Consider the following 13,667-nt stretch of genomic DNA (forward strand, 5'->3'; position numbering starts at 1 on the left):
CTCAGTTGGTGGCAATTAGGGGTACGTGAGCCTCGCTGTTCCCAGCTGCTTTTGAACTTCCCCAGCAGTGGTATTTGTGGTGTTCACTCTCTAATAATGTCTGTTCAGCAAGATACAGCTAGTCTTAATAGTATTTTAAGGTAGATTTTAGAACTATCTGTACTGCATTTAAGTAGTGTTCACATAACCCTTTGGAGAGTTAGGACCTGTCATTAAAATACATTTAACTGAATATTATTTTTGTCAAATGGAACATTTTTAACCATACTAATTTTATAAGGAGCTCATAAAACATAGAATAATAGAGGAAAATATGCTTTTAAAGATTACTTAATTTTTGTAGGGTGAGTTTAATTAGCTCCTGTACCTTCTCCTTCCCCTTACTTTGATGGAAGAATTAATTTTTTTTCCTTTAATATTTGTATGTAGTATAGCTCTGTTAACCACAGAAGTTTTGGGTATATGTTTCAGTATCTGGCCTCTTTCTAAAAATGAAGAAAATAATTCTTGTTTTAGGTTGGCATTGTCCCTTTTTTATATATGTGTGTAGTCGAATGGACACCTTCCAAATCACTGTCATATGTAGTTACAGTTATCATCACTGTTCTTGACAGGGTCATGTTCTCTTGCCTTTTAGTAAAACCAGTTGTATAGGTATGGCAGTGTTCAGCAATTCAGGCAACGGGCAACGAGTACAAGCATCTCATGCAATGCAGGGCACGTTACTGTTAAGAGAGTGCTATACTTGTGTGGCTCTAATGTGTCTGGTAACCATGCTATTCTATAGCAACACATACTTTGTTGGTGCCAGTGGCTGGGCTGGTTTGTAGAAAAGGAGATGACAAGGACTTTGTACTGGGGGTCTTTGTATAGAGAAGCAGTGAGTACCTGAATAGGGTTGTTGAGTTTAGGGGAGCAACCATATATTGAAGTGCTTTGATAGACCAGGGCTGTAGCAAGATTAGACTCGCATCTTAGATTGACAAAATGCATCATGCCTTTTGTGAGCTTAATTGTTTTTTTCCTTCTTTTTTTTTTTTTTTTTAAATCTTTAGCTCTTGACATTTTTAACATCTGAAGTGGCATATAGTTTTATTTTTCAGTGACTTCAAGTATAATGTTTCAAACTTTAAAAACTATGTTGGCTCTTCAGTAGATTCAGGGTACATTTGACTGCACTGTCGTATCCAGTGACTGTCAATGAATTTATGTGATAAAGTCTGAGACTACAAATGCAAGATGAACTGTAAGTCAGTAAGTCAGGAATGTCCTACTGAGCAGTCCTATTTTTGCCAGAAGCATTTTCATGTCTAGTAAAGGGGATGAAGTGAAAAGCATTGTGGTGGAGAGAGCTTCCCGCTGCAGCTTCTAGTAGCCGTCTGCCTTAGCTGCTTATGCAGCTGTTTCTCTTTGGAGCCTTTCCAGGGGAACAGTCATTGCTGATCCAGAAAATGTGTTGTTTCATTACATTTTGTGCCTATCTCATGTTGCATCACATTTAGCTCGATCATGAATAAACACTTGCCCAAATCCATGTAGGTTGTAATCCTGTGGAGTCAGTCAAATTAATCCTTGGTGCATCCCTGTTGCTTTGGACGTTGCACAAAGGCCAGGGCTGGTGTGAAGTCCCAGGTCTGGTGACTATGGAAATGAATGCACCTGAGGCCCAGAGCATATGATGGAAGAGGGTTTGCCATGGAAAAGCAAAGCATTCTGTCCCTCTGCGTCCCGCAGGCTGTCTGGCCACGGGCAGAGCCTCTTATTGCTGTGTGGGGAGGCCCACAGCCGCTGGAGGCACCTGCAGCACCAGGCAGGGCTTTGAGGCGCGTGGGGAAAGCCACCCCTTGGTGCTCATGTCTAGTAGCAAGATCCATTCCTATAGGTTTTGATTTCCAGTTGGTGATTTGGGTAAATATTACATATAAGATAAAGGAAGTTAAATAATTTAGGCAGATCGTTTTCACTATTTTTTCACTAGTATATGTGTACATTTCCACTGAGGAGTAGAAGTGGTGCTTCTGACTTGGTGTGCCTTAGGAGAATGAAGGGTGTCTCTGTGTCTATCCAGTTGCTGTTGAGCTGGAATCTAAAACTGATCTCCTCTTTTTCAACTCCAAAACAACTGAAAGGTAGAAATGAGAAAATCTTGAATTCCTGGAGTGATTGTAGCTTCTGTCTTCATCCCAAGAACATATGGAGAGTAGATCATAATTGAACACACTTTTATTTTCCAGGACAAATTTAGTGGTTGGGTACCTTGGGCAGGAGAGGAGTGAGGGATTTAGAGTTGGATGATAACAGTGTAATGCATTGAGCTACAATGGGATTTATCTATTCTTAACTGTGCAAAGAGGTGCTGTTTGGTTGCATACCACACCCGCATGCTACTACCAGCTGGTACATAATCCTTGACTGTGAGCATGTAAATGCTGCGAGCTAACATTTTTTTACATTTCATAGAATCGTATAATGGTTTGGGTTGGAAGGGACCTTAAAGACCACCTAGTTCCAACCCCCCTGCCATGGGCAGGGACACCTTCCACTAGACCAGGTTGCTCAAAGCCCCATCCAACCTGGCCTTGAACACTTCCAGGGATGGGGCATCCACAACCTCTCTGGGCAACCTGTTCCAGGGCCTGACCACCCTCACAGTGAGCAACTTCTTCCTTACATCTAATCTAAATCCACGCTCTTTCAGTTTAAAACCGTTACCCCTCATCCTGTCACTACAATCCCAGATACAGAGTCCCTCCCCATCTTTCCCGGAGACCCCCTTTAGGTCTCCCTTCCAGGCTGAACAACCTCAACTCTCTCAGCCTGTCCGCATAGGGGAGTGTTGTGGTTTAACTCCAGCCAGCAACTAAGCACCACGCAGCCACTCACTCACTGCCCCCCCACCCCCCCCAGTGAGTGGGGGAGAATATCGGAAGGAAAAAGGTAAAAGTTGTGGGTTGAGATAAGAACAGTTTAATAGAATAGAAAGGAAGAAACTAATAATGGTATTAAATAACAGTAAAATGACAATAATAATAATAAAAAGGATTGGAATATACAAAACAAGTGATGCACAGTGCAGTTGCTCACTACTTGCTGACCGATGCCCAGTTAGTTCCTGAGCAGTGATCCCCCCCAGGCCAACTCCCCCCAGTTTATATACTGGGCATGACATCACATGGTATGGAATATCCCTTTAGCCATTTTGGGTCAGCTGCCCTGGCTGTGTCCCCTCCCAACTTCTTGTGCCCCTCCAGCCTTCTTGCTGGCTGGGTATGAGAAGCTGAAAAATCCTTGACTTAGACTAAACACTACTTAGCAACAACTGAAAACATCAGTTTGTTATCAACATTCTTCTCATACTGAACCCCAAACATAACACTATACCAGCTACTAGAAAGAAAGTTAACTCTGTCCCAGCCAAAACCAGGACAAGGAGATGCTTCAGCCCTCTGATCATCTTGGTGGCCCTTTTGCAAGGTCGTTGAGTAGATTTGGCCTTTCAGTTATTAAGGTGAATGAGGTTTTTGTGACTAGGTCATTGTGGAATGTTACTTTGTTTTTTGTTAAACATAGTGCTGGTATTCTTGCTCTCCCCCTCCTTTCTCTCAAAACCTCAGTTGTTTCTGTAAGCTTACTTTACTGTGTGAAGACCAATAGAGGCATTCTGCAAATTCTCAGCTGTTAAACTGCATATGGTTTTTCAAGAATGGGATGTAGGTGTCTGGATTCACAGGCTGCTGATTTAATAGTGGGGGACGGGAAGAGTTGCAAGAGGCTCCTACTTCACATCCCTCTCTCCCTTTCCTCCCCTTCTATTTTGGAAGTTATATTTGTACATCCAGACAGGAGATCATATTGAAAACCTGTGCCTGGCACAAAAGTCATTCTGCTTTTGGAGAGGTAACTTCTGCTTACATTTAGCTCAACAAGAATTGCTCTTCTTAGTGTAGAAACATTTCCTGGAGATTTTCAAGGCACTGCCATTCATAAACATACTAATAGAGAGAAAGTAGCATCTCTTACAGTCAGATAGACCTTTGAGTAGAATCAAGCTTATGAGACTTAACAAATGCTGTGTATGTTTGTATTATTACAGGTGAAAATTTCTGATATCTTTTAATTGTACCAGCAAAAAAATACATGAATTTTCTGCTCTATTTCAGTCTGAAGATAAATAATGCAATGAGTGGTGTGCTCGCTTACAGTGTGGGACAAGATTTGTACAGAAACAATTATATTTTAGGGAAAAGTACAGTACTTTTTAACAGTACTGTAGAAACACAGTATTTACTCAGCAGCTTAAGTAGACAACTTCTATAACATATCTGTGGGCTTATTAGTGTTTTATTTTGAAGTAGAAAAATTTCTATGCTTTACTTAATATTTATAATTTTAAACTGAAATACTCCTAAGTTTATCACTAAGCAACTATTACTGGCCTGTAAACTTTCGTTAGTCCTCTTCAATGGGAATTTTGTAACTGGTGTTCTAAAAATGCTCTTGCAGAAGTTTAACTCAAACCAGCATGTCCATTTACTTCTGATAATTTATATCGTAAGTGTGAAAGTTTCATTGTTGCATTTATCGTAACCAGTAATTAGTATCATTCATATCCAGGGTATTTGCAAGAAGAGTAGATGAATTTAGCTCACATAAAATTCTCATTAAAAGTACTCGTGGTGACCATTGCCTGTAGGAGTTAGTGTTTATGGGCAGTCTCTTCAGTACTGCCAGTTACTGCGTAGCAGGAGTTTGATGCAGGAAATTTGATGTATGTAACCTTACGTGGTCCTGTTGCTGATGAGGTGATGGAGCGCAGGTGTCTGTGTGAGGCAAGCCACTCTGTGGGTGCGTGCAGGGCGTTCATGGCACCCGGCTTTTCTCCCCTCGGCTGGGGAACTCACGGGCACAGCACGGGGCTGCGGAGAGGGACAGGGACAGGGAACGGCCTGGTCGCAGTCCTGGTCATGGCTCCCTTCCTCAGTGTGTGCGTTTCCTTTTCTAGAGGACGCGGGCTCAGTATTGTACGCATTTGTGCAAAGATAAATTATTTTCATAAAGGATAAAGGAGGAAACTTGGCATTTTAATATCATGTGCTTTAATCTGCCACATGAATGCATATCTGTGTTGTTTTCTCCATCCTCATGTATTCTTTCTGTACTTTTGCCTGCTCCTGTCTTGTAACGTAGGTGGTGTTCTTGGGGAGCGCATTAAATTTAATGAAGCTTCTCATTTGACAGGAAGTGTTTACATTTGTAGGCAGAAGATACTATGAGGTTTTCACTGAGAGAAATGTCTTTTCTCAGTATTGCTATCTTGCACTAACATGGTATACTCTTGGTAGTAAAACAGAATAGAACATCCAACATGATACTGATTTTTCAGGCAGGTCACACAAGTCTATTTGTGATCTTATTCTTGGATAAGCTGCTCTGTAATCTATACAAGTCTTTCTCCCTTCATTTCCAGCCTGAACAAGAAATACGTAAAAGCTCCTTGTCAGTCCTCTTCAGCAACTGTTACTTCAATTAATTTGCAGAAGATGCTTTGAAAAGTCAAATTACCCTTTACCTTTTTAGGACATGATCTGGCACCACTAAAAGACAGTTGAGCTGTGAATGGCGGTGTGGTTGTCAAGAAACTGTTGGTGTTTGTCCAACCCTGTTTGTTAGATTTCAGGACTGATCATTTGAGACTTCCGTATGTGATGTCAGTTGTCACAATCTGTTAAATTGCAAGAAATTAATTTCAAAAGCAGCCCCTGATGAGCCAGGAGACGGCGGTAATAGGAGGTGAAAATAGGAAGCCATTCAAGGTTTGTTCTAGGCTGACTGCAAGAAGGTTTCTCCTGTGACTTTGCAAGCAGAGAGCTGGGGAGGGAGGGCAGGGACAGGACAGTGGTTCGGTCCCTTTCCTTACTTAATAAAGGTAAGAATATAAACACAGTAGGTATTAGCTTTGCCAGGGTTTTGTGCTGGCTTTGACCCCAGGAGTTTCAAAAAAGATGACAAAGTGCCAAGAGTAAGCTCTCCACCAGCAGGAAGCATCCTTAATAAATCAAAGAACAAATAGTTCTGAGATGTAGATAAATATGTTTATGGAAGGTAACCATGGATGATGGTAAATATACAATCATTTTTCAGTGTCTCTAGGCAATTAGGAAGGTATTTTGTCAATGGTGATAGGAGGAGGGGAGAGGGCAGAATCCTCCTTAAAATTGTAACATGCTGTGTTGCAGAGCACCAGGAGGAACTAACAGTGTTTTCTGTGGGTTTTATTACTTGGCAGGATCCACTATGACTAAATCTCAAAAGACTGCTTTTTTAAAAAGTTGCATTTATTTATATATACTACAGTTTGTTAGCCAAAAAAACAGCCCCACCTTATCAAACCATGTATGGTCTTTATTTGTAAAATGTTTCTAACTGCTTGCTAAACACTACTGGAGAACTGTGTAGCTGTGAAGACAGTCACTTACTTGTCAGAGCTCAGAGTTCCCATGTTAATCACAACAAGCATGTGCAGAAAAGAGCTGACCCAGACTCCACCAGTGATCCTCTTGAGTCAGGATAACATCTGCACTCCATTTTCTTCCTTTATATAATTACATCTGTTGATGTTTTCTTAATATTTAGCATGTAGTGAGGAGTGTTCTTACGAAATTATGAATTAAATATGTTATTTTAGGAGGAAGAAAGCCAAGTGGCTAATGCAACAACCTAACTTTAACTTATTTAATATCTCTAGTTAACAAAACACTTGCCTAAAGCAAAGCAAAAGTATTTCACAGGAGCTCTCCTTTCAGTGGGAATTTGAATTACTTATTAAATTTTTAAAAAACTTTTTGCACTTTTACGATTGGGTTGGACAAAAGTCATGGACAAAAGTCAGCACCAGAATTTTTGCTTAAGTTGTTAAATTTGAAAACAAATGACGAACAAACCAAAATAAATGAATGACTCTATTTTATGAAATTGAAATGTAATGGGAACCAGACTCATATCCAACGAGCCTCCAGATACAGTCCGTGCTTGCTTTGAAACTGTAATCACTGTCTGGCTATGTGTGCGGGACGCACAGGAGCATGTCTGGCGTGTGAGATAATGGGTTTGGATTTGTAACGTGGCACAGCTCGGCCTCAGAGCCAGAGCTCTCCCCTCTGCTCGGGCTGAGCCCGGTGCTTGAACTGATGGCATCGGTTTTGTGAAGTCTGTGTGGGTTTTGAGGGGTCTGGGGTGAGGGGGTGTGTGTGGAACAATAACGTTGTCCAGCTATTAGACTGTTTCTAATCAGGTTTTGGTAATCAGTCAGGAAAATGTAAGCATTAGATATGTTGGAGTTTCAATTAGTTTGCTTTCTGGAAATCCTTTGCTTGTTAGTCTGTGAAAACTTACAGCTGTCAGCTAAAATTTGGGTGAGAATTCTCTGTAATCGTTTCTGAAGCAGTTCTTCTGAGGACGCCCAAACTTAGATTTAAGCTCATAAAATGTGATCTTCCTGAAGGTGAGGATGGTGACCACTGGGTGAAATGGAATAGGACAGGCCGAGTTCCCCGGCTCTGGTGAAGCAGGACAAGCCTGCTGACCTCTCTTAACATGCCCTGCTTTACAGCAGGAGGTGAACTAGGCTGTTACATTTGGGATATGCCCTCGCTTGAAATAGAAAGTAACTAATACTGTAAGACTACTGGCTTATCATAGATTTGTCTAACAAGTGTAGCAAATGTACACCAATTCCCTCTTCAAAACAACAAAAAAAGACCACTTATTTCCTTTCCCCTCCCTTTCATGTAGCTGTAATCCTGTTTATGCAAGCACTTTTGAAACACTAAATGCAAGTGAGTTAGAAATGTACAAGCAGATGCTCAAAAGTGTTTGGCTTTTTGCTGTTTCTTCTGTTATACCTTTTGCTCAGATGCTTTTATGTCTGCATGAAGCACGGTTTATCCTCTTGTATAAATTGACTGAACATCACATGCAAACAAACCTTGAATGTTTATTGATTTAAATAGATTACTTGAATACACTCTCAGTAGCATAAGTCCGGCTGAATATCAAGCCATACCAATAGAGCAAGTTAGAAACTATGTGGAAGTCAATACAAAACCTTATGTAAGACTCCTCCTTTTCTCTGCTAGTGTTTAATTATTGGAGGTGGCCCATGTGGCTTGCGGACTGCCATAGAACTTGCCTTCCTGGGAGCCAAAGTTGTCGTCGTGGAGAAGCGGGACACTTTTTCAAGAAACAATGTGTTGCATCTTTGGCCATATACAATCCACGACCTCCGGGGACTGGGAGCAAAGAAATTTTATGGAAAATTCTGTGCAGGATCTATTGATCACATCAGTAAGTATCTGAGGGCATGGGCACTCTTCAGATAAGAGGTGTACCAAAGTCAGAAGATGAATGGAGACTTTCTTGATTTGGCAGAAAGCTCATCTGCCTTAAACATGTGCGAGTACGTGCATGCACACACACAGAGGGGAAAAAAATAAAGATCTCATTTAAGCAAAATGGCAATTGAACAAATGACAGTCTTATGGAGCAGCTTTTTTGTTAGTCTGGGAAAAAAGCTTTTTAGTTAGCTTTTTTGTTGGCCTGGAAGCGTTCAAGGCCAGGCTGGATGGGGCTTTGAGCAACCTGGTCTAGTGGAAGGTGTCCCTGCCGATGGCAGGGGGGTTGTAACTAGGTGACCTTTAAGGTCCCTTCCAACCCAAACCGTTCTATGATTCTATGATTTGTTAAACAAAAGGTTTTTATTACAAAGTATGAGGAATATTGATATTCATTCTAGAACATTGAAAGCAGATTTAACCCTTAATCTAATGAGAAAATATGCAAAGGTGGGATATTTTACAGGGAAATATGCTGTAAAATTTTCTATCCTAAAATGGTCAGCATATTGGTTAGCAGATCTTTTAAATATCATTAAGAAGGAAAGCTCCGAAATAGTATTCTAAAACTCACTGGGATGAGTTTTATTACCTATGAGATGGTGCTGTAAGAGGAAGATGAGACAGAAGAGGACAACATCCTGTGGTGGTTGCTATGTTTGCATTTGTCACAGTGTGGGAAATAATAATGCTGCATCCTTGTGTTAACGATGGATATCAGTTGAGTGGCATGCTGGTAGCAGTTGTGATTACTTACATATTAAATACATCTTTGTTACTCGCTGTCTGCAGGTATTCGACAACTTCAACTTATCCTCTTCAAAGTTGCACTTATACTAGGAGTTGAAATCCATGTGAATCTAGAATTCGTGAAAGTCCTGGAACCTCCTGAAGATCAAGAAAACCAAAGTATTGTTTATCATAATGTATTTCTGTTCACAGTAACTTCTTTTTATGTCAGGCATTATATGAAATCATTCAAGGTATTTGAATTCTGTTTAAAGAAGTGGGAGGTTTTTTCTCTTCTTATTGAGCTAGGTTTGCTATATGCAGTCATATGCATTATAAGTATCATTGCAACAGAGCGCTGATAATTCCTAAAATATGACCTAGTCATAGAGAAGTTGAGGTTTTGCACTATGCCTTCTGGCATGCGTTTGAGGCTTTGTAGGGAGTCTGGTGTGGCTTTTTGGTATCTTCTTGCAAAAACAATTTTTGATTGATAACATAAATATTGAGGATGGATTAAGCTCCCTGGGCCTCATTTTGCTTTCACATTTGATATAACTCCCACTGGCACACAGAGTTGTACCAGCCATCTTATGCAAGATTTTTAAATAAAATAATGATTTCTCATTCTTTTGTTCTAATTTTTTTTTAAAGATTAGTATTTAGGGTGTAGTAGCAATAGAATATTTTGAAATTTTACTTCAATTAAAATACTGTGCTATCTCTCTTTAAATGGTCATATAGGGACAGTAGAACAAATATATTGGTTTAAGGAGCTAAAGCTTATATAATTTTTAAATATGGACAATACAAACATTCTCACTTAATCAGCTCTGTGTTAATGCAAAGATTAAGTTTAGCTTTGTGAGTATGCTTCTGTTTAATTTCTATTTAGAAGACAATTAAAAGTATTGATGATGGAATGCTATTTTTCTTCTTTTAAAACCCAACCCTTCCTTGCTGTTACCACATATATGTACTGTCCCGATAAGGTCATTGTGGGGCTATTTCTGTGAGAACGAAGTGCTTAGGCATATTCTTGTGATATGGGTCTGAGAGGAAGTTTAGTGCATTAGGTGATACAAATGAAGGCTTCCATTATTTTTATTGTCAGTTTACAAGCTTGACACCTTGCTAATACAGCCTGAACATATCTTTCACCGCAGCAGAACTTCCCTGCATCAAACTGAGGCAGAATTCAGCTCCCTTTGAATGAGAAATGGACCATTACTCTTAATGCCCTTTCTTCAGACTCTGAAAACACTTCCCCATTGCATTACTGAAGAATGAATAAATATTACTCTTTGTGTTTTTAGAGATAGGTTGGAGGGCCGAATTTCTCCCCATGGATCACCCTTTGTCAGAGTATGAATTTGATGTTATTATTGGTGCAGATGGCCGCAGGAACACGTTAGAAGGTAGGTGACTGTGTGCTTTTAGCCATATTAATGGTCTTTAGGGTATTTTGGAAGGCCTGAAAGTCAGACGAGAACACAAAGCAACAGGCTACCTTTCAATCCAGTGAAGTTCATGTGGAAACTATTTTTCATGTGGTATCTTCTGCTTTTGTTGTTAAGCTGTAGCTCAAAATAAAGACATCTTATGTCATTACTGATTCTCAGCACTGTATATCTGCATTGGTTCCAAAATGCATCATGATGCCATTGGGCTTGCTTCAAGGTTAAGTAGTTACATGATGATTTAACTTTAAGGAGGCTGACAAGATACATGTCAGGAATTGCATAGTCTTTGCTATTGTGCTGTAAATTTGCACTATATGTTTGAACTAATAACCAAACTGTGACTGCCAGGTATTTAATGAAGGCATCAGAGGTATCACTCTTTTATAGAGGTGATTTAACTGCAGAAGCAATTACTTTGGATACCAGAAGATAATAAATAACTCTAAGGTGGTGGGGGAAAGGGGGGGAAATGCTTCATGAACTTGAGGCACTGCTGAGAATTCAGACCACCTGAGCTGTCTTCTTAGCAAGACACTAGCTAAGGTGCTCCTGTATCACATGAACAAACCTGTTAATTAATTATATATTCCCCTCGTAGCTTTAATTATGTCCATGTTAGTTTCAGTTCACCAAGTACACTATTTCCTTTTTTTATTAGCTTCATAGTTTGCTTATTCTTATATCTGGCAACCACAATGTGCTTAGAGTTAATTCTTTGTAATGCTCTATTAGAAATTTCCCCACACTATTGTCCAGCTATCTCCCATAAAAGACTGTTTAAATAGTCAGGTATCAGCAAAGCGAAATTATTCTTGCCTCAGCTGCAGAGTCTATTGAGAACTTAATGGTTATTGTAGTACCAGGATCTAAGGGAATATTTATGCACTGAAGATTGTTTACATACAGAAGCTGGTATTGTTATACTAAATTTATCCCAATGAATTAACAAGAGCATATCAAGAAGTGCAGAGACAAAAATTCACAGCCGATGCATTTCTTCTTAGAAAATACATGTATTTTCTGAAAAGTCATCTGCAATTGGCTAAAAATACCCTAAGGACCCTCTGTCCTACTTCATAATTTACTCACAGATAAGGGGAATATGCAGAGGGAAAAACTTAAATGTGTGATTGCAAGATTGTGGCCTAGTGGGGGTTTTTTTGTGAAAAGAGGAAGCTAGGATAGAGTGAGAGAGCAAGTAACTTCACAGTTGGTCTCACCTTGGAAATCTAACAGTTAAGCCACTGAATTTTTTTCAACCCCCTGATATCTTTGAAAAATCTCATTAGCTGGTAGTGTGTGCACCTAAGCACTGTTATAGAGGTTTCTGTTTTTCAGATCTCTCTGCTGCTTTTGACTGCTGACCTTTTGCAGTCCTTAACTTCTTCCTATGTTCTACTTCTTCCCATAGTTTCCCCCCAGTCCTATTGCTTTTTAGTGAGACTTTCTCTCGAATGCAGTACAGCTCCAGTTTTGGAGCTGGGAGTGGGGGAGAAAAGACTCTTTGCATTCAAGGGAAATTTTGAGGTATGATGGAATCTGCTGATGTTGTGTTGTTTGATGAAGTGTAGGACTAGACATAGGAAAGAGACTGAGCTGCCTTGAGCTGACCCTCCCTGAAAGTCCAATGTGAAGTTTCCAGTGTTTTTAATTCTTTTCTTTGCTTACCAGGTTTCAGGAGGAAGGAGTTTCGTGGAAAGCTGGCTATAGCTATCACTGCCAATTTTATAAATAGAAATACAACTGCAGAAGCCAAGGTAGAAGAAATTAGTGGTGTTGCTTTCATCTTCAATCAGAAGTTCTTCCAGGACCTTAAGGAAGAAACGGGTGGGTGCATCCTCATTTTTTCCCACAACCAAATACAAGAGGCAATAGAGGAATTATTTATCTGCCAGGCCACCCTCCTATTCCTATTAACATCAATTTAAATATACTGTTTAAAAAAAAAAGTGATAAAATGCTGTTGATGTCAGAATCTTGCAGATGGAGGTGTCTATTTATGGTACAGTGGGATTTTTAAAAATTTTTTTTTACCTTGGGTGTGGCCACATCATAGCTTGTTTTAATGTTTAAATTTTTCTCAACTGTAAAAATGTCTGCTATGTTGAACAAATGTAGAAGAGCATTTTCAGTGCCCAAAGATTTCCCTTAAGACATGGTTTGTTTTGTTTGTATCCGTTCACATACTGAACAGCTTAAACCCTGTGAAAAAGGCTCTGCTCTTCTGGGAGGAGTTTATTCTTGCTTTTTGATGTGTAGATCTGATAAACTGAAAAGAACGAGACAGGAATCTGCCATAAGTACTTAAAATATAAACTGTGAAATACATCTGCATGAAAAGGGGTTTCAGAATAGTTGCATCCACTGTCAGTAAAAGCAATTCCATTCTTGATTTACAGCTGATTTTTTTTTTTTTAATTATTATTATAATAATAGAAACCCAAACTCCTGGTTAGACCCAGTGCCAGAGCCCTAGCAACCTAAAAAGCACTTTGTTCCCTTAGCTCCCCTTTTCTACCTCAGAAGATTAAGGCTGTAGTTAACTGGCTATTCCTTAAAAGGATGCTAAATAAATTATGCTGAGACAAACTCTTGTGGGGTAAGGCTGATCTCCTCTTGGTTTGGTTTGGTTTGGTTTAGAGCATCCTGTCCACTAATGCTTCATCCCAGCTGGGAAAGTGAATGTATCCCAAGAAGGAAACACACCTGAGGGAATTGTTAGTAAATGACACAGACAGTGCGCTGTACTTCATAACAAATGTATTATCTCTTTTCAGGAATTGACCTGGAGAATATTGTTTACTACAAAGATAGCACTCATTATATTGTGATGACAGCAAAAAAGCAGTCTCTTCTGGACAAAGGAGTGATTATTAATGTATGTAAAAATGCTGGCTAAAACCCTATTTTATTTACTTGGAGCAGAATAAGTGTGAACATTAACATAAACATTGTTGCATGTTATAGAGGGTGTTTATAGACTTACTAGATCACTTCTTTAAGGCTCAGATCACTTATGTCTTAGTCTGACTTGTTTGTTTGTTTTTTCCTTCCAGTCAGCACCAAGTTTCTGTAGGGAACTGAA

General features: G+C 39.6%; 1 protein-coding gene across 8 annotated transcripts in view; it reads left to right on the forward strand.

The window, feature by feature from the left end:
• Positions 1–13,667, forward strand: part of MICAL2 (microtubule associated monooxygenase, calponin and LIM domain containing 2) — a 122,345-nt gene that overhangs the window by 20,566 nt on the left and 88,112 nt on the right. For all 8 annotated transcript variants that reach the window (XM_052810461.1, XM_052810462.1, XM_052810463.1 and 5 more), the window contains exons 3-7: positions 8,136–8,343; positions 9,183–9,299; positions 10,436–10,537; positions 12,254–12,409; positions 13,360–13,460. In XM_052810461.1, coding sequence (XP_052666421.1) covers positions 8,136–8,343; positions 9,183–9,299; positions 10,436–10,537; positions 12,254–12,409; positions 13,360–13,460 — 684 coding nt within the window. The remainder of the gene's footprint in view (positions 1–8,135; positions 8,344–9,182; positions 9,300–10,435; positions 10,538–12,253; positions 12,410–13,359; positions 13,461–13,667) is intronic.

Source organism: Harpia harpyja, chromosome 16 (assembly GCF_026419915.1).
Source record: "Harpia harpyja isolate bHarHar1 chromosome 16, bHarHar1 primary haplotype, whole genome shotgun sequence".
NCBI lineage: Eukaryota > Metazoa > Chordata > Aves > Accipitriformes > Accipitridae > Harpia > Harpia harpyja.